General features: G+C 42.0%; 1 protein-coding gene across 4 annotated transcripts in view; it reads right to left on the bottom strand.

Moving 5' to 3' along the window:
* Positions 1 to 195: 195 nt before the first annotated feature.
* LOC122611843 (disintegrin and metalloproteinase domain-containing protein 10) overlaps positions 196 to 20,771 on the bottom strand; it is an 88,196-nt gene continuing 67,620 nt past the window's right edge. For 2 of the 4 annotated variants that reach the window (XM_043785190.1, XM_043785191.1), the window contains exons 6-12: positions 8,574 to 9,070; positions 6,009 to 6,155; positions 5,401 to 5,561; positions 5,107 to 5,341; positions 3,990 to 5,036; positions 3,352 to 3,931; positions 2,786 to 3,184 (exon numbers count right to left, since the gene is read on the bottom strand). In XM_043785190.1, coding sequence (XP_043641125.1) covers positions 2,925 to 3,184; positions 3,352 to 3,931; positions 3,990 to 5,036; positions 5,107 to 5,341; positions 5,401 to 5,561; positions 6,009 to 6,155; positions 8,574 to 9,070 — 2,927 coding nt within the window. In that variant the 3' untranslated portion in view covers positions 2,786 to 2,924. Of the gene's footprint in view, positions 2,216 to 2,785; positions 3,185 to 3,351; positions 3,932 to 3,989; positions 5,037 to 5,106; positions 5,342 to 5,400; positions 5,562 to 6,008; positions 6,156 to 8,573; positions 9,071 to 20,771 lie in introns of those variants that run through there. The other 2 variants (XM_043785194.1, XM_043785193.1) reach the window with 2 other exon arrangements.

Below are 20,771 nucleotides of genomic sequence, written 5' to 3'. Positions count from 1 at the left end.
CGGATCCTCTGCGCAAAACTATAAGTAATGACACCTTTATGTATTTTATAAAATAGTAGGTTTTTCTTGTTTTTATTATCTTTTTCTCATATTCATTCTTTTCTTTTAAGAAATTTGTTCATAATCATAATTAATTAGTTTACTTAAAGTCAATTAATTAATTCTTTATTTATTTTAATTAAATTAATAGTTAAATGTTTTTTGTTTTTGTTCTTTGTTTTCTATGTTTGAGAAAAACTAAAAGCATAGTTCTGCTTTGTTCGCTTTGAGTTTGTTTCGTTTCTTTGCATTTTCACTTGTCAATTAGAATTGAATACATACTTTTTATATCAATTTATTTTATTTAATTATTTTGTAAACTTATTTCGCTTTCTCTGTATCTGCAATTCAATTTTAATTTATTCCTTAAGGTATATTTTAGTATTTATATATATTTTATAGTTTATTTACAAGAGTTAAAGATGCTCTTTTACGAAAAGTCTGGCGGGAATTCAAAGAAAAGTTTAAATTCATTTCTTTAGCAAATTTCTAAAAATAACAAGCCCAAAATTGACTTAATTGTATAATCAAATTAAAATAAATTTCGTGACTATTAGTTACGATAAAAAAGGTAGATGTGAGAATAAAAACGAACACAAGGGTTCCAAAAATAATATCAGACAGCTATCAAAGTATTAATGTCTTTTCTTGGAGTAGTTCATCAGTCGGGACTCCGTGAGTTGCACGATTTGTCGTTGAGCATGCAAATACGAAACACAGACAAAAACAAAAAACATAAACTAGTAACCTATGAGACTACAACAAAGTAAATTACAAGCACTCGTAGACCCATATATGCATGACCTACGCACTTTAAGATACGTACATAAAAATAAAGTTATGTTGGCAGATATACACGTACATGATCGATAACATTAAACATAATCAGTGGCGATCTTGCTACCAGATTGCTAAAACATAAAGCTTTAAACCTAATACTAATAAAAATTGACAATAGAAAATTGTACCTAAGATAGTAAAATACATGTAATATAAAAATTAGTTACTTCGTTTGCTTTTTTTTTTTCTGCACAAGGAAAATGTATACGGAAAACAATCAAAGCCACGTTCGAAAGTTATACAGAAAAATGCGTTCAGCAATAAATGAATAAGATTGGATTGTTTCCACCGTTTTTGTTTAAGTCTCTCTTCTTCATTTAATAGTTATGGTTTTTATACTTTTTGGTTTTCGTGGTTTTTTGCTAGTTTACAAATGCAATTTTGACGGCTTTAAATAAACGATTAGCCTTCGGTACAGATAAATACAATTTAAATGCTTTGTTGCTTCCGTTCTTTTTTTATAATGACGCTTAATTAATTCGCACTGTTTTTACTTCTTTAATTTTTTTGTACAAAACACATTTTGTTATTCAAGTGTGTAATTAATTTCGTATTTCTGCCTAGCGCTTAGAAATCTCACCGACATATAGAATGCTTTCTCATACAATTAAACCTTACTTTTTCTTCATGTATATTACTTCTTTGTTGTGGCTGCTGCTATTTAATAATTATGTATGCATAATAAATTTATACATACAAATGTATATATGCAACTTGCAACTTTATATGTATTATGCATGTTGTCGTTTTTAATTACTTTTATTATTCATAATTTGCATTCGTATTTTAATTTCAATTTAGTTAATCAAAAATATCATTCACTTTTAGCTTTTTTCTGTATTACGAAATTTGTCTCCTTTTTTTGTTATTTTTGCTTTTTTTTTTTTTGCTGGCGGTTTTCCCTTGTGGCATACAAACACTGTTTAAATAAAAATAATTAGCATAAAAATTACATTTACATTTAATTTGAGTTCATTTGATTTATGTTGTTTTTGCTGCTTTTGCTTTTGTTGCTGTTTGGGCTGTGTTGTTTGCTGTGGATGCCGTGGATGCTGTTCCTCCTGCTGCTTGAGTCGCTTAGCCTTTGGCCTTTTGTGGCGCTCCATTGCTGCTTTTGGCTGTCAAACCTTGCTGTTGTTGGGCGCCCGCGTGGTGGACTCATATTGACCCCGCCCCAAGGCCGCATAAGCATCGGCATAGGCGTGTTGCTGCTGCGGCTCCAGTTGCTGCTGCTGCTGCTGGTGATGCTGCTGTTGCAGATGATGTTGCTGCTGCTGTTGCTCGTGCAACGATGTGGGCCGACTAAAGCTTACTTGTAGCGGCGGCGGCGCGACGCCTACAAAGGGAACAAAATTGGCATTAAAGAAAATCGGTTCTCTTTTAAATTTACATTCACATACTTCATTATTGGAGTTAGTACTTAAAGAAATAATAAATTATCATTTAAAAGCATTTTATACAATATTTTTTAGCTGTCTGTTAGAAATATTGCACATTAAAATCTCTGTATAAGATTTTCTTTTTATTTTGACAACACAAAAGAGTATGAAATGCTTTTTCAGTGATTTTAAAATCACCACAGTTAAGTAAAATAAGTTAGGAGTTAAATAAACAACGTAAATGCACATGCAAAACATAACAACAACAATACAAATCTTTTTCCAATACTCAGCGAAAAAGGGTTACTACAATAAATAGGAAGAATTTGGGACTCATTCCAGGTGAAGAGGACAAAATACGACCAAAGAACTAATAGGGACAAATATATAAACAGAGATTAACAAAAATAAGTTAGGATCTCAAACCAAAGGAGGAGCAAACATAACAAACTGGGGGAAAATCACAAATGTCATACCAATTGCATCGATTAAACGAAATGTCATTATAATTTCTTTTTGTTTGTGTCTGTCGGTGGATGGGAAGCAACAACTCATACATGTAGATCGATGACTAGCAGCGGGCGATTCTATATATGGTTGCTGTGATATTTTGGGTTCGGGGCTATGTCGTTCAGTGTTCTGTATGGCAATATGATGGTTCCACTCCTAATACACGATATTTCGGCGCACTGGCTTGACAGCCTTCTCCTTGCTGCTGCTGCGACTGCTGGCCTGCTGCGATTTTTGCGACTTTGAGTCTTTGGCTTTGGCACTTTTCCCGCTCTTGCTCTTACTACTACTGCCCGCCCCCGATCCCGATCCCGATACCGACCCACTGCCGGCTGCCGCTGTGGATGAGTTGGTGGTTGTGGTGTTGGAGGTGTTGTTGGTACGTGATGAGCGGGACTTATTACGTGGTGGTAGTTCTGAATTTTTTTAGCGTTTCGCAAACGAAAAGAAAAACGACAAATTAAGTTTGTGGAAAGAAAAACATGGGGATAAGGGTGAGAAAATGGAGGAGCATGGCTGGGGCAAAACTACCAACTCAGGGCTCACTCTTTCTTTCTACTTGCAAAGGAAAAGAGACACACACCTTTCGGCGTGTAGAACGCTTGCTGTGGCTGCTGCTGCGGCGAAATTGCCGGTTGCTGTAGTTGCAGTTGTTGTTGTTGCTGTTGCTGCTGTTGCATTTGCTGCTGTCCATTCGGCGGCGGCAATGGCAGCGGCAGCTGGGCCCGAGCCACCACTCCGCCGCTGCTAATCGCCGCCTGGACACCACCACCAATGGAACCCGGTATCGCCTGTTCGGCTCCGTACCCGCCATGAGATCGCGCTGCTCCGCTGGCGGCGCCGCTTCCGCTCGCAGTAGCCTGCGGCCGCCCACTGCTGGTGGATCGTGGACCTCGTCCATCACTCCTTCTCGGTTGATTCGCCGCCGCCGAGTTACGACTTGAATGGCTGCCGCCGGTGGGCAATGGCACGATTGAGTGACCGCCCTGATGGCGATCCCAATCGTGCGGATGCTGCTGATGGTGTGACCTAGAGCCACCGTGGCGACCTCCGCCTCCACCGCCGCCGCCGCGACCATCTCCGCCGCGGGGATAATGCTGCGCCTCGTGGGCAGGCGGTGGGATGCTTCGAGGACCTGCTCCTCGCTGATTGGGATGGCGTTGCTGTACAAATTTAACATAAATTATAGTGCATTTAACTAAACGGAGTGAGCAACCTTACCATTCTACGCAACGTGTTCATCGGAGCTCTCAGAGTTTCGCTGATCCGACGAGCTCGCCGCTTCTTCGGATTGGAACTGGGTGTGTGCACGGCACAGCATTTGATAAACGACCCCATGACCACAATAAAGGCCACTCCCATCAGAACCACTAGGTACCAGTTGTCGACGATCCACTCGGCCACCGTCTGCAGTGTCTCCCGGTTGAGCAACAGATTCTTCAGCCGCACCAGCGGACCATCCGCATCCACGGCTCGACACTTGAGGAACACATCGCAGTAGCCCTGGAAATTATCGCAGGGCGAACCGGGCTGCAGACTTATACCACCCTTTTGGATATTATATTTGTCGGCAAACTCGCTGGTGCTGCGGCAGGTGGAGGTGTCATTGCCATCCTGGCAGGCCAGGTCGCACAACTTGCGCTTGCTCACGTGCGGCAGCGTGGTCGAGGTGAGGAAGCACTTTGTCATGTTCCAGAGCAGACATGGTGATCCACTACATTCCCCCCGGATGCACAGCGCTGTTCCGTTATTGCACATGGTCTTGTCATCGCGATGACGCGGCTCCGGACACTCGGCCGTGGTTCCGTTGCATGTGCTCGACCAGCTGCACTCGGTCTCCTCCTTGCACTTCTGGTGGTAGCTCGTCGGCACGAAGGTGCAGGAGTTGGACAGACAGCAAGGCCCCTGCGATGGTGAGCACTGAGTCTTGGCGCGGCGCGTGCATCCCTTGGCACTGGAGTTCAGCGACTGGTCGTACTCGCTGATCAGACGCGGGTAGCAGCACTTGTCCTTGCACTCCTCCTCGTTGAAGCCGCAGTCACATTCCTCGCCAGACTCCACGATCTTGTTGCCGCAGAAGGCGCCTTCGGAGGCCTTGAAGCAGTCCCGCTTCGTGTTGCCCACCAGCACGTCAAGGACATTGGAGATGTTCCGAATGGAGCACGGCGAGAACTTGGAGTTATTCGGCCGATCACCGGAGGTGGCACTGGCGAACATGATATAATTGCCGTTGAGGCCACCAGGGCGACATTCCTGCGGGTAATCGTGCTGAGGATGGATGAAATTACAGTTAAATAGGTATGCCAACTGAAAGGAACTCAAGGATTAAGAGACTTACAGGTGACCCAAAGTTGTGGCCAATCTCGTGAGCCAGCGTGAGCTGCGACACCTTCGGCGGCACCCGACTGTTGTAGTTGACAAAGGTGATGATGCCCGTGTTGAGCGATCGCTTGGTGCTCTGGTACTGGCCGCCCACCGTCTCCGTGTACGTCTTGTACTTCTCGCAAATTCCACCAGAGGCTCCCGAAGCGCTGGCCACCCAGGCCAGTCCCAAAGTTCCTCCAGTGAAATCTCTGTGGGAGACGTAGATAATGAAATGAATCGGAATACTCTGGCTAAGCTAATAACCAACCTGTAGGTAAAGACGTAAGCCAGACAAAAGTCCGAGTGATCTTCCAGGGAATGGAGGTTCAAAAAGTTCGAGACATCCATGTGCTCATTGCAAAAGGCATTGTGTGGGCCATTGTAGGAGTTGCGACAGGCCGAATCGTCGTCGATCTTAATGCGTTGCACCTGGAGAAGGAATGGGTACAATTTTACAGTCACATAATCCTAAATAGTAGTTTCTGAAACATAAACTATAATAATTATAACTTTTCCTTAAAAAGCCTTTCATTTACAAATTGCAAATCATCGATGCAGTTCTCAAATTGAAAAACCCATGAATGCGACAAATTGACCCACAATTTGTTGATATGCTTTATAATTAACACAATCAATTAGTCGCGAATGCCGCGGGAATCTGGGGAATCCAGATGCTGCTTTAATATACGCTCCACTAAATTCCTGTCTACGCATGGTTTAACGAGCTACCAATGGCCGCATGTGGTCAGGGATCCTGCGAGGCGGGTCCTGCCGCTTTGTCCTTATCGCATCACCATTGTTTGTCCGCGGAACTCCCGCTGCATGTGGGTGTGTGTGTGTGGCTGTGTTTGTGTGAGTGGGCGTTTGTGTACTCACCTCAAAGCGTATGTTGCGATGCTCGGTGCGTCCGTCGAACTTTGTGTTGCGGTAAATGTAATTAACGGCCGTCACGTGATGTGCAATCAACGATGTGATTTCCTCGCGCGTTTTCTCATCCACCTCGTACTTGCGTCCGCGATCGTGCTGCAAACAAAAAGGAACACGTCAAATGGTGTTGACAAAAATTAACGCCAATTTCGAAAGGGCAAGATTGAAATACTAGTTAAATATAATACTTAATTGATCCATAAAACCAGCAATTTAAAAAAGTGCCCTAGGTATATTTTTCAAATTTGTGGATTAATAAATATTTTTAAAATTATGGAGCATACAACACAGTGGTTCATTATTCTAATATGATCTTATAACGAACTGTTGGTTAACCGAACAGGTAGACAGATTTAATTAACGTGGAATCACTTGAATTATTTTGGGGGTGGAGCGGTAATCCCAAAGCCGCAATGCGATGAAGAGAAGCAATGCGCCTGACATCTGTGTACACGGGAGCGCTGTGAGCGCCCACCACGCCAGACAAACAAAAAGGACCTCTTTCAACGCCCCTTTCATACGGAGCTCATTCAATCCAATCCATGCCCACTCCCACAGTACCACAGTCCCACACTCCCAGACAACAAGCAACTCTGCGCAAATATATTTGTATAAAAATGCAAATTCAGCTAAGCCCGTCGAATATTTCAGCTGAAGTTTATAAGGTCTTATGCGCACTCCCGAAACATCCGGATCCAGCTCAGCATCAGCTCTCCACCGATTTTGGCTCAAAAATCAAAATGCCGCGGGCCGCAGGAGACAAAAGCAAAGGCGAATGGAAAGTTGTACGAAATTTGATGACGCCGATGTCCATATACCCTTGCAAACAACAATATCTAAATGTTGTAGAAAACGTTATTACGCAATAGGTTCATATCTGTGGTAAATTTATAAAAGAAAAACTGTACATATTCTATTCTAACAGTTTTAATTAAGTTTCACTACCAATTAAGTTATAATGAATTTGTAATTACATTTTCCTACAGATACTCAATCTTTATAATTTATGATTATCTGCTTAGCAAATTTATTATGCCCCGCGCCAGGATTCGAAATCGAAGGGCGGCAAAAAATCGCGATATATAATACATAGGAAAACGAAAGAAGAGTGAGCGAAACAAATGCGCGAATTATGCAAAACTCAATGAAAATAAACACACGTGAAGTATAAAGAGGGATGCAGAGGAGAGAGCGAAGACAAAGAGGAGGAGAAGAAGGAGGAGGAAGAGGAGGCAAGGACGAGGGCGTGAGCGGAAACGGAAATAGGGCTGGCACTCCGTTGACGAGGATGTTGACGTCGACATCATCTCGCGTACAATGCGAAAAAATGAACGTAAACATAAAAGTGCGGCGCGAGAATGGCTCTAAATGCGGGGAGCGGTGGGGTCGACTTGGAGCGGGAGGGGGGGGCGATAGGTGGGTGGGGGTGGTGTTGGGTGGTGGAGCACCGTTGCGGGCCATAACGGTTGATTGCATACGCTGTACGCGCTGAAGGAGGTCAGCTGATTGGATGATTGCTAAGCCCCATGCGCTCTGCAGATGCCCCAAAAAGTAGGCAACTCCGCGGAATGCGACAAAAGGGTTCGCCAAGTTTATGGAGCGTGAAATTCCGCTGAATAAGTGGGTAAACATATTCACGATTGCCCCAATGTTTTCTTAAAGTTATGCTACTACTCTGTTCTATCACAAATTGCTAGAAGTTTGAATAAATGAATAAATTTTCTTCAGTTTCAATGTATATTTTAAATGTATTTTTAACCTTTTGAACGAATTCTAAGACTACGCAGTTTAATTTCGTTTTAATTGAGCAAAAAACAAAATCCTTGGAAACAATTATTTCCAATTTGCAGTTTTTGTTAGATAAATGTATTGATTTTCTAATACCCTCGTTTTTACAGACATGTAGTCTACGAATTAACACGAATGAACGAACAACAAAGCCTTCAAATTATGCTGTAGGGCACCAGACAATTTTTGTTTATACATTTCTTTGAAAATGGAATGTAATATCAAAAATGCTTAACAACTACGGTGTCTACGTGGCCCCTGATATTCCCATTCCACAAACTCTGTGCCTCTCTGTTTTATGTGCACTTGACTTTCATGAGAAGTCTGCTGGCTCGTAAAAATTGCAAAATTGATGATTTTTTCGTGCTTTTTTGTCTCAGTTTTTTAATTTGGCCTTCGTGCCTCTAGACTGTCAACAACACGTCTTCATTTATATAAGTACATATATAAATAATATATAAATAATATATACTAAAGTCTGGCAGGCCGGAAAATTCAATGTATTTTTATAAACTCATGATTAATCATTGCTACCTTAAAACGAATATTCCCTTTCGTTTGTGAATGGGTCTCCGAGCCTTTTAATCAAATAAGGATAAGTTATTTAAATAAATATTGAACCTTAAGATTATCCCTCTGAAAATAGTTTCAAAACCCTTCCCTCCAAGCAATAAAAACAATTAACCGCAATAAACCAATATATGTAGATTATGCACATGTACTCACGTCAGCGATGCCTTCGCGAATGTGGCGCCATATCAGTGGATCCGTTTGAATGTAGAGCGAGCAGGTATTCTTGTTGTCCTCGCGACCGCGTCCAGATCCGCCGGATGAGCCCCTATCCCCCGCACCATTGTCGGTGGCCCGACGGACGCGCTCGTGGACGAGCTGATGCCAGTCGGCCACGTTGGCGGATGAGCCCAGGCGACGTCCGGTCGATGGATCGTAGAATGCACCCTCGGCGAAGTTAGCCTCTTTCGTGTACTTCTGGTGGGGATACTTGAAGTCCTCATCGCCGCTGATGTATTTCTTGGGCGGATGGGGCTGCTGTTGCTGCTGCTGCTGATGTTGTTGCTGTGGGGCGGACTTTTTGTGCAGCTGCTTCCGGTGGAGCTTTTGGTAGTCCTTTGACATGGGCTCCGGCAACTCTTCGACGGCTGAATTTTGTATGTTCTCCATCCACTGAGAGACCTCATCCGTGATGCCACAGCCGGCCACGTGACCTGCAAAGAGGAACAAAAGCGTGGAATGAAAGAGGGAAGTAAATTCGCCAGAATGGACACAAATGAAAAAAAAATTTAAGTCGGAATGAGGAATGTTAATTTGCTGATGCAGCTCGGCATTTTGGGGCATCTCAATGCTACCAAATTCAATGGGGAAAATTATTTATGACCTACCAAGTGTAAGCCACAAAAATGTAATTAAAAGCAGCCCCACGCAGAAGCGATATCCGAAAAAAACATTTTAATGCAAATGCCAAAGTGAAATGTTTACGTAAAAGTTGTGGTAAAAAGTAAAAACAAACGAAAAACAAACCGAAACTAGGGAAAATCGCTGTGGAGATTCAAAGGTGGGGCATTCTACTATTCCTTTTTTTTTTTTGCGCCCGTTGCACTTTAAAAGTATATCAACAATTATATTTACAGCTTTTCCAGGAGCTGCTGGCGGAGCATTGTCTTGGCCAGCGGAAACTGTTAATAGCCGCTAGCCGGTAATGAAAATTTATTGTTTTATTGTTTAAGCGCAGTCGGAGAAACGCGGTCTGCTGCTGCCTTTTATCCACAACGCGAGGACGCGTTTTGCACGCGATTCGCTGGCGTTTTCCCCCCATCGCGATTGTCAACATTAAATAAACCGAAAAAAGCAGGGGGAATGGGATGCAACAGGGCGGAAAAGGGAATAAAGTACTGCACCACAGAGTGGTGCCCGTTTTTAAAAGCTGCGCGAGTTTTATGGTCTCAGCCATTTACATTCATTTCCAGAATAATCTTCTGAGTTACGGGTGCTCGTTGGAATATCTGGGGCAGCGAAACGATTTTAAGTTAAGCTAAATGAATGAAATTAAACGCCATATGGATTCGCATCATAAATGTAGTTCTTTTAATGGGGAAATCGATTCAATTACCGAGTAATACATTCTTTTTTATTTATTATGATTTTCATAATTACGGTTTACTGCAATTGAAGGATCTTTTGTAAACTGCAATTAGCTTTATGGGGTATTTAAAAGCCTACTTTCAGTTTAAAGCGAAAGTGCGAGTAAAGTTTCATAAAATATTGCAAATTTATACTCGCTATATAATGAAAATAAATGAGCTGAATGTGCATTACTTTTAACTCATTTAAGCAAGGAATTCAACTGCTGCCACATCGAAGACCCGCTGCACTTTTCATTTAACATCATTTATGCCACCCGCCTGGCTGCTTCTCAAAAATCCTTGCTGCATTCCACGAGGATCCTTGGAGGACCCTTTCGGCCAGCTCGAAAGTCATAACAACAGGCAACAGGGTGCGGTTCCCCTAGTTGCCGGCACTCTTTTCTTGGCACCCGAATGCCAAGAATATTCATCCTGGCTGCGAGGCAAGGACCGCTGTCCAGTTCGCTCAGCCATCCAGTTCGCTCCCTGTGGAAACGCCGTTGCAGTTGCAGCTTTCAGTGGCGCCATAAATTTTTATTTGGCTGATGCCATTGTGTCAAGTAAGCGAGGGCGGCATGAAGTTTGCTGTGTTGGTACTGTGTACTGTTGCCATTACCATTATGCATTTGCTTATTCCTCTTCGTTTCTTCGCGCTCGCTTTTTACTATACTTGCCCATTCCCAAACTGTTTGTCTTTATTACAAGCATTTTGGCGGCGTTGTCGTTCTTCAGTGCAGCATGGCAACGTGGCCAAGCACGCGACCAACGCCAAAATCAGTGCACTGCAAAAATTTCAGTCGAAATTAAAGCGCCATAAATAATTGAAAGTGCACTAAGAAGCTGAATGTACGAAATGGAAGAAAAGTGTGTTCTCTAACGGTGGCAAACAACATTAAAACACTTAGTTCGGAAGATTGTAAAAGGATTTGTATTACTTTTTTTGTTCCTACTTATTCCCCATAAACATACATATCTAACATAATAATTGATCTAAAAATCTGAGATGTATTTCCCATATCAGATGGTATTTTCTTCAGTGCAGCGGTCCGTGGATGCAGGTGGAATGTTTCTGCGGGCAAAGCCGTAGCCATAGACATAGAAGGGAGCCACTAAATACGTAAGCCCTCGAGAAACCAGTAAAGCCGCAGCAGGCACAGCTTCCGTAAATGCCCCCTGCTCCTTCAGGAAGGCCCGGAAAATCCACAGTGGCATGCAATTTGCATATCAAAGGCAGCCCCTCGAGAGCGCTGCCTTCTACTTGCTGCACACTATACTATATACAAACTTACACATATACATACATACATACATATAAATGTGTGTAGCCTGAGCAATGTTTTATTTTGTTGCATGCCGCTTCTTACTCCAATGACCCGTTTTTATTTCATTTTGCTGCTTCGCCTTCTGCCTGAATTTCCTTTTCGCTTTTCCCCGCACTTTCAGGGCGAGCTTTATTGTTGCAGCCGCTCTTATGAGTTTTCAAGGAGGCTCTGGCTGCATTCAATCGGTTTATCTGATGTTGCCTGGCCAACCCCAAGATGTTGCCTGATTTTTGGTTTTTATGCCACGCTAGCCAGGTCGCCATTCCCTTAGCCTTTGACCCCTCCCACCCTCTAAGCCAAACCTACGCCTTATCCCCATTTCAATCAACAGCTGTTGAGTCGCCATCGCCAGCGTAATAGAGCGCGCGTCTCCAGCACATTTCATTTTTCCAATTTTTCTGTGCCACTCAAAGTCTGCTTTTTCCCATCCCCATCCTGGTTCGTGCCCCAAGCTTCTGGGCTCCACGATAACTCCTTTTCCTACAGACAGAAAAAATCAACCGCGATGGGATTAGCAATCAGCAGGATTTGCTACAGAATGTTATTATAATGTATTATAAAAAAAAAAATGTTATAATTTTAATACGAAGTAAAGCACTCTATTTTTGTAGACCCTTCAATTAACTATTTTATTATTAATATTTAATAAAATTATATTTAAGCCCTATTGAAGTGTTGAGAGTAAGAGGAGAAAATTAAATAAAAGATAATTTTTGGAAATAAAAATAGAGAGCTGCATTCATTGTATTTCTGAGTGCACTCGACACTGGCTTCACTTGCCGTCGCACATTCCTTACAGAGCCTCCAGCATCCTGCACATCCTTTAAGCCCCCTCACACACCCTTTCACCCTATCCCTCCCCCCTCCCATTCGCCCCGCGAGGACACTTCAATCATATTTCGCTTTGGCTTTGACTGCATCGCATCGCCCAACGCCTCGTAGAGATTTCTGCACAGAGATTAAAGTGCACTTTTGTGTTATCTTTTTACTGTAGTTCAGATCGACGTTTGCACTTGTACAAGATTTTGCACTGTTACTTCGATGTTTTTCGTGCTTTTTGTCGCAGCAATTTCGTTTTATTTGTTCGCATTTTATTTTGCTTTTCGTCCTTTTGCTTTTTTTCTTGTTGCGCCAATTGAACAAAAGCCACGCGCTCGCCCGCTCGACTTATGAATTTTACAACTTCCGTTGCCTTTAGTCGGGCTCAGGCAAGCTTGGGTTTTGTCGTTCTAGCCCTGCACACAAAAAAAAAATCAGGGATTGGGAGTTAAGTTGCAAAACTATGGCATACCCTGTGAGTGCAAAGAGGGGTCTGATTTAAAGGTATTTCGCATAACTACAATATAGTTTACTATTAAACTTTAAAACTAAACACTTTTGTTGCTTAAGTAACTATTGTATTAAGTAACGTTCTGTTTACAATCCCACATACCCAAAAATCATGCATTTACTGGGTATGTTGTAAAAAGACCAGAAGCAGGAAAAACTCAGCTTGAGTCGGAGACAAACGACGTTCAGACATGCAAGCGGCTTTTGTAGCTGGGCTTTTACCTCCAACTTCCCCATTTGCTTCTTCTTGCCACTAACACCGACCACCCGCCACCCCTCACCACCCACCGCCCACTCTCGGCTCCCAATTACGACCATGGACCCATTCAAGCCACTTGTGGCCTTTGCTTACTGCGCCAACGTAAGCGTGTGTATGTGTGTGAGATGCGCAAGCAAAAATGAAAAATAATCCCAAATTCAATTGCAAATGAAATTGAGGGCGAAAGACCCCATAAATACACACACATACAGAGTGGCACACAAAGAGCATCCAAGCCCACCCCCAAAGAATGCCCCAAAACTGAATCAGCACCCCAAAAGGCCATAACAGACGCTTTGCACAATTTCGACGCTTTAAAAGCAAAATAAGCAGCAGGCAAAAGGAAAGAGGGAAAAAAACTCAACATAACTGAATAGGGAACACCAAATATTTGGGGCTACAAAAGGTTCACAAACTCACGCAGTTGCAACCAAGACGTTGAATATAAGAAGAAAGTATAGAAATGGGAATAAGGCATTAAATGTGCAGCTGTGCCGCAAACAAAAGAAGTTCCAGCACAATAATTAAATATAAAATAATAACATAATAAAAATACAATATAAATTTAAATACGAATTGGTATTAGCATTTGGGGTATTTATGAAATATTTATTTTATTTAGTTATATTAAGCGAACATGATTTTATTTTAAAGAAAATATGAGATTAGATATCAGATAAGCAGAAATCTTCTTTAATATTGTCGTTTTAACGGCACCCTGACGAAAAATCTAAAATCCGCGTGCCTCCGGCGGAATACACAAAATAATATAGCATACATCTGGGCGCAATAAATGCTGTGGGCGGACATTGTAAGGGCGTGGCATGTGCGAGTTGGCTGCTGGTGCTGCTTTCCATTAACAAGTGGAAATCATCGCGAAAATGTTCCCTGCTTGCCGTTGCTGATGTGTAAATGTCGGGAGCACAATTCATGCAATTTTCCCTAATTTGCTTTTATTTTGTAAATGATTTGATTACCACGTTGTTACCGTTGCCGCTGCTGTTTATTTATTTAATCATTTCTTCTTTTGTTTATCCAGCCCCTCTGCCCTTCCGCCCCCCTCATACGTTCTCATGAGCATCGTCAGTGAGTTTCGTTCGCCAGCTTAGACTTAATTTGTTTGCACGACAATTGTTACGCTTTTTATGTTTGCCTTAATTAAAAATGTTTTAATTTGCGCAATTGTTCGGCGGTGATTGCTATGAACAATGAGGCACTCAGTTCTATTAAAGTACGTCATGAAATTATTAGGCATATTCATATTTCAATACATTTAAAATGTAGCATATAAGCATATCATTATATATGCATTTCCTTGGCATCAGGGACCTAAATGGATTTTAATAGATATTTAACCCCTTACATATTTTTACTTGCTGTAATCTACATTTCACTGAGATGAGTTCTTTAAATTTCTTAAATACATATCCGTATTTGATTTACAAATTATAATTGAAAAGAATCTTTTAATTCAACTTTATTTAGTCTGCATTCCATTGGCATAATGATATCTTAGCGCTTTTCAACGCCCAAGGACTTTAAATAGGTCTTGGGGGGCCGTATCCATGACCTACCATCCGCCCACCCATATGGATAACTAATGTCTTTTGCCCGTGGCGACAGCCTTCCGTTGTTGTCACACTTTTCCAGCAAAAAGTGTCGCCGTCATCGTCGTCACCTGCGCTTTGGCACTTTCGCATAAAGCCACACTCAGGAAAACCAAAGCCACGTTGGGCGAGGAAAAAAGATTACGCATTTTGGCCGCGTCCAAGGCAAAAAGCAAAACAAAACGTCCGACAGAACGAAAGTCCGTCCGTTTGGCGACACCCGCTGCCTTCCGCATACAAATTAGTTTTTCTGGCCCGGCCTTTTGGCCTTCTTTTGAATGAATTACACCCTCTGACCCATCCATTCTCGAATGCGATTCTCATTTCCGCAGTTTTTCTTCATCTGGTCTTAGTCGTAGCAGAACACATTAATATTAAATACATTGATCAAAACAGTGATACGGTACGTATGCATGGAGTTTTTTTTGGGTTCTACATATGTTGGGTGACTTGGAGTATTTTGGCATGTGTAAATGCGCCTTTGAATGGTAATAGGCATACATTATTTATGTAAGCTTAATATGAAAAGATGGTTTTCAATTAAACTAGAAAGTTGCTCGGCTCTGGTTTTATTTCATTTGCCCAAATAAATTCGATTTAAATTACAAAGTTTAATCATAATTAAATAATTTCGTATACACTTGCATTGCAAGCCGGAAAACATGTCACAATCAACTCAAATTCAGTAATTCAATGCAGGACTTTCAAATTACAAGGGACCTGAAAGACGAAGGATAGAAGCCTAATTGTCGCAGCTGTCAGAACTCAACTTGGCATTCGAACTTGTATTCGTATTCGTATTCGTTTTCGCATCCGCATCCGTAGCTCCACTTCCAATCATCCGTAACTTTGCACTCAGCTCGACTTAACTCAAGTGCCAGCAAAAGATAAACAAAATTTGTATCTGTGCGAATGGACGTTGAAGTCGAACGACAAAAGCTTAGTTAGAAGGCAAAGGCAAACGGTAGCCGAGCAATTTGTGGTCAAGTGCAAACTAAAGGCGGTCGATGACAAGGACATCGACTACGACGGCGATGACGATGATGACGGCGATGACGATGATGCTGGTGATGCTGATGGCGATGGTGATGACGATGGTGACGGTGGTGGTGATGGCGGTTCCTGGTTTGACTTTGGGGCAAATGGAAAAGAAAAAGTTTTCTAAACGACAGAGCTCTGATGCCTGGCTCTAAATGGTCGAGAAATAAGCCAAATGTATGGGCTCGTCTGTATCAGGCACTAATTAACGACGGAATAATTTCCCCTGTCAGGCAAATGGAAACGAGCCACAGAATCCCAGCCTGATTGGAGGGGTCCTGTGGAGGGTCCTGCAGGCTGGGGTAGGTTAGTGGCTCTCCTGGTTGCTCGGCTGCTCATGGAATTAAAAAAGTTCATTCGGCAGTGCAACTGTTTGGCTTTTGACCTGCTCCTTTGGTGTGCAGCTGCTTCAACTCCTTGTAGGCAGCATTTTGCATGCAAGGCAAAGTGCAATATCAACAAGCCCGGTCCAAAAACCAAGAGAAATATGTCGACCTGTCACACAAAGCACAAACTACCACTGGCACTACCGCCAGAGCAGCCTGACATTGAACGCAGGACCAGGCACACGGGCACACAGAATTCCTCATGGCGGACGAGGAACGAGGAATACGCCCCGGAATTTTAAACTAAACTATGTTCGGAGCCCTGAGCCTAAGGCTGGCACTGATAAGACATCCGAGAATGCACAGATGTGGGGATATTGAGCCACCCAATACGGAGAATGTGGCCAACACCATATGGACAAGGTCTGCGGAATGGAGTGGATGTATGGTGGCGGTGGGCAGGCCGAATTGTTGGGAATTTTCATTGCATGCAGCTTGGCCATAAAATAAATGGAGAACCCTATTCGGCTGTACACGTTTGAAAGCCCACGCACCCACAGACACACACTTGTATACAATTATATCAACGTAAGGACAGGTGGCTGGTGGCTGAAGAGGCCGCAGAAAACTGGTTACGACACATGGAACTTATGGCCTAACTGATAGTGATTGACAAAATAGAGTGTTGGGCCAAGCCAGCTGAAAGTAAACCGTAAAAAATAGCACAGTTGTTGAATATTTTAATTCTAGTTTATAAAAATATGTCTTACTAATAATTTTGAATAAAGTATAAGTAAAGCCAAAACAAAAATCATAGCCACACGAAGAAGCAGGATTAAAACAAGGCAACAAGAGGATTATTAAAATTTAATATATGTGTGTGAAATGAAAGTGTTTAAGTTAAATTCTGGAAAATTCGTACTGTGTTACCTTTGCCAGTTTAAGACAACAGTGTACTACAGAAAGTAACTGCACTAGCTTCATTTCCTCAACTGCAAACCAAAACGGAAGCAACAAATATCATCAAGCCCAATTGCATTTGTGGCCGAAAACTGGAAATATTTACTTGCCCGGTTGGGTTGAAATTTTGGCATTGCCGTTCGCCAGAGGGAGACGACAGATAAGCAGAAAGGAGTTTCCTGCCCCATTTGGCCAAAAGGGAGAGCGAGATTCGACGAAGTAAGTCGGCCAGTCGAAATAAGGATGGCCAGTAATATTTGGTCACCACCCAGCTACGGTCGATGTGAGGAGTGGGAATCTTTGTGCAGGTCCATGATAAAAGTGGTTTATGGCTGTGGTTATAGTCTATTGCTTCTACCAAGTAATCCACTGCTAAGAAGTGCATCATGCCCTTTGTCATGTTGGTAACTGTGTGGGAGGTGTTGAGTTCATGAGGGGCTGTTGCTCACCACGTACATTTATCTTCATATAAATGCTAGACATGTAATATTAATCTATATATTTTTAGCAAAATATGCCTTATTTCTGCCAAGGATTTAGCATGTATGCTGAATATAATCCGTAATACCCTCGATTTCCGATCAGTATTGCGCATAGAGGGAAAAGCACTAGGGAGCTCTCAGGCCAATGCGAACAATTTGAAACTTGTTCCGAATTCAATTGAAACACTCGAGAGGCTGTTACGTTTTTCGAACCACAGGACACAAGCGGCCATGTTTGTGTGTTTGGCAGCAGTTACAGTCGCCTATGACAACAGAGTTGCCGATGTCGTAGTCGTTGTCATCGTCATTATCAAGTGGCTGACACCCTTCGCAAATTCCGCCCACCGTGTCCCGAAAATGTCCCGAAAATAACCCGTAAAGCACTTAAAAAAGACCGCATGACAGCCAGCGGGCTACTAACAATCCCCGTCTATTTCAGCTCTTCTTTCCATCCTGGCTGAAAGCCTGGTTTGAGAGCTTGCCTACCATAATCGATGGTTGATGTTGCTTTTGTCGTTACAGGTTGGTGCAAGTACTTATACACTGGGAAAAAGACAGTCTAATCCGGATTTTATAAAGTTTAATGTTAACTTATACATAACAAATAAGGGCTTAAGAAAGCATACATCATTACAAGAAAATGTTATTTTTATATACATTATTCTTATAAACATTTTTTTCAAAGTCTGTGAGCAGTGTTGGGGGAGTCCCGAGCAACCGCAATTTTCACTTCAATTTAAACTTGCCAAATGAAGTGTTCAATGCCCGCATTTCCCTTCTATGACTGCCCCGTTTAATCCTAGAGTAGAGGGATCCAACGATGTCCTTGCCGCGCTCCTTGAGTTTCAGCTATACGACAAGTTGGAGTCTGCATATGAGGAACATGTTAATTAGCGCCTATTGAAGGCAATCAGTGTATGGGTTACTCTACATAGAATTTGCCTTATCCATCTCCGAATCAAATGATGTATTTTTACATATATTATATTTGTATGCGCAGGCACTCGCCCAACAACCTAATGTCCATTTTAATTAAACTCAAACATGTGCGTATTCATAGATGTCTGTACGAACAAACAGATTCCCCAAATGGCCCATTGAACTGACACTGAGCTCCCAAGGCGGTTGGTCACCAACAAATTTACGAGCACAACGAACGAGAGCAGCAAACATATATGTACGTATGGATGTGTAAATGTACATAAATTCCCCCACATGAACACACCAACTCAGAGCAACTCAGACAAGCGACCATTCACAGGGAAATTTAATAATTTAGCAGTTAAATTATTTGGCACTTGTAATAAAACAAACAACTTGTAGCAAGCTGCAGCAGCAACTCCGGCAACATCCTCCCAAAACGCAGTGGACAGTTGCAAAGTGTTAAAACGCAAAACTTTCGGAGGAAGCCGCAGCAACTGAAGTGCAGAGCAATGCAGAGGAAGCCCTATAATGTGTCTGCCCCGGCCTGGTCGTGATGACCAAATGTTGTTAAATAGCACGAGCAACATGTAAATATAAATTTTCGGCACAAGATTTATGCATATTTTGAAGTTGGGCGGGCGTAGAGCAATGTCCTTGGTAAACACCATGTGTTTGTGAATTTTAAAATGGTTTAAATTTCGTCTGCTGCTGCAGCTGTTGCAAGGACATCAACTGCAGGCAGTCCTCGGCAGATTCCACACGAATTATGCTCCAAGACATTGGCCAAAGCAACCAGCTTACTCCTCTGGCTGATGTTTGTCTTGTTGCATGTACTCGTGTGTAGGTACTTATATATATTTATCATAATTCCACATGCTTGCCCACTTTCTGGAGTCATGTAATGCTTGGAAAAACCCATTTGGACACATTACGCATACGCCATGTGGCCGCACGATAATACAAACTTCTGTTTAACTCTTGATTGTAAAAGTTTAGGTTGGCATTTTTCGTGCGATTGTTTACTCAGCTTGTGTGTACATACACATTTTACAAGTAATTTATTTGAAATCTAAAATCAAATACTTTTGCAACAAATAGCTTAAGAGGTTTACTGCATAAATTGGTATTTATATTTATTTATTATTTCCCATTTAATACAAAAAATCGTTTCTAATAAACAAGTAAATCTTGAATACAAAACTGTAGATTATTTTGCTGGAATATTTCTCAAGCCGAGTAACTTCGTTTAAAGAGAATCTATGATATTAAAGCAGAATCCTTTCCACAGGCATGACATCTTGTGCAACGTCGACCGCAACGATTAATTTAATATTTCTCGGACAGAATCACGAACGTCTCACACCCAAAACCTTGGACCCATTTTGCCTGCGGACTCGACTCGACTCCAACGCATCCCCGTTGTGCTGCTGTCACCTGGACAGTTTGGATAAGAGTGGCAACAGTACTGCAGCCAAACATTTGCATAAATATTTGCCAGATTCGCAGAGTGGTGGCCAACTCCCCCGAAAAACCAGAAAATGTCCCCATTTCGTTGATGACGCCAACAGATTTTAAATACATTTTGCACCCAGCCAGCCAGCCAGCTCCCCGGTAGTCCTCCGTACTCGGTCCACACCTGCCGGCTACAATTATTGGTTTGAGCGCTGTCCGCGGTCCAGGTGCTAGCGCTGTGGACACGAGCATGGGGCTGTGGGGCTATGGGGGACTATATAGCTACGGGTTAAGGGGGGCCCTGGCCGGATTCCCCAAAATAACGAGTTTGTGGTAAATTGAATTGTTCAACATCCACATCTCCGCAGCACCCACCCTCGATTATCCCATTCCGTCGCGTCAATAAAATCGTTGCACCGTTTCATTTCGTCCTGATATGTTCGAATGATGCGGTTTTGCTATTGCTACTTCGCATTTATTGAGCGGTGAGCAGGGTATATAAGGCATTTATTAAATTATATGCATTAAAAAAAGGGATTATGCCTAAGCTTTTTATGATAAAAAGTTGTACAAGAATAGCAAATTTAAGCCATTACATATCATGGTTAGGTCATTGGTCATTATCAAGTTAGTTAAAATCTAAGAAAAGTATTTCCAGCAACCACTATGTATTTGAGATCAAATTAATATTTGTCGAAAATCATTTTTCTTTATTCCCGGTATTAAATAGATATACCTACGAATTATAATGGTCATAAATGGAATATCCGTCAATTTATGTTTATTTATTGTTCTTGTCTATCTTTTTTTGTCTCCCCCTGAATATGACTGCAAAATGTGAAAATAAATGCGGCTGAGCCTTGGTTTCAGCGCTATCAAACGATATTTTATTCAAAATATTTGCCGTCTAATCTAAAGTGCTATGCAGAGCTAACGCAAACATTTATTCACCCATTTATTTATTTAATCACTAAAAATGAGTGAAAACGGAGTACTTTCGTATATTGTATACGTTAAAGTATAACATGCAGTATACGTCAAATTGTCAGCGTTTTTGATGACCACATTAGATGAAGAGCTAGATGCT

This window comes from Drosophila teissieri, chromosome 2L, assembly GCF_016746235.2.
Source record: "Drosophila teissieri strain GT53w chromosome 2L, Prin_Dtei_1.1, whole genome shotgun sequence".
Lineage (NCBI taxonomy): Eukaryota > Metazoa > Arthropoda > Insecta > Diptera > Drosophilidae > Drosophila > Drosophila teissieri.
Note: the sequence above shows the minus strand (reverse complement) of the source record. Positions and strands in the feature narration are given on the sequence as shown.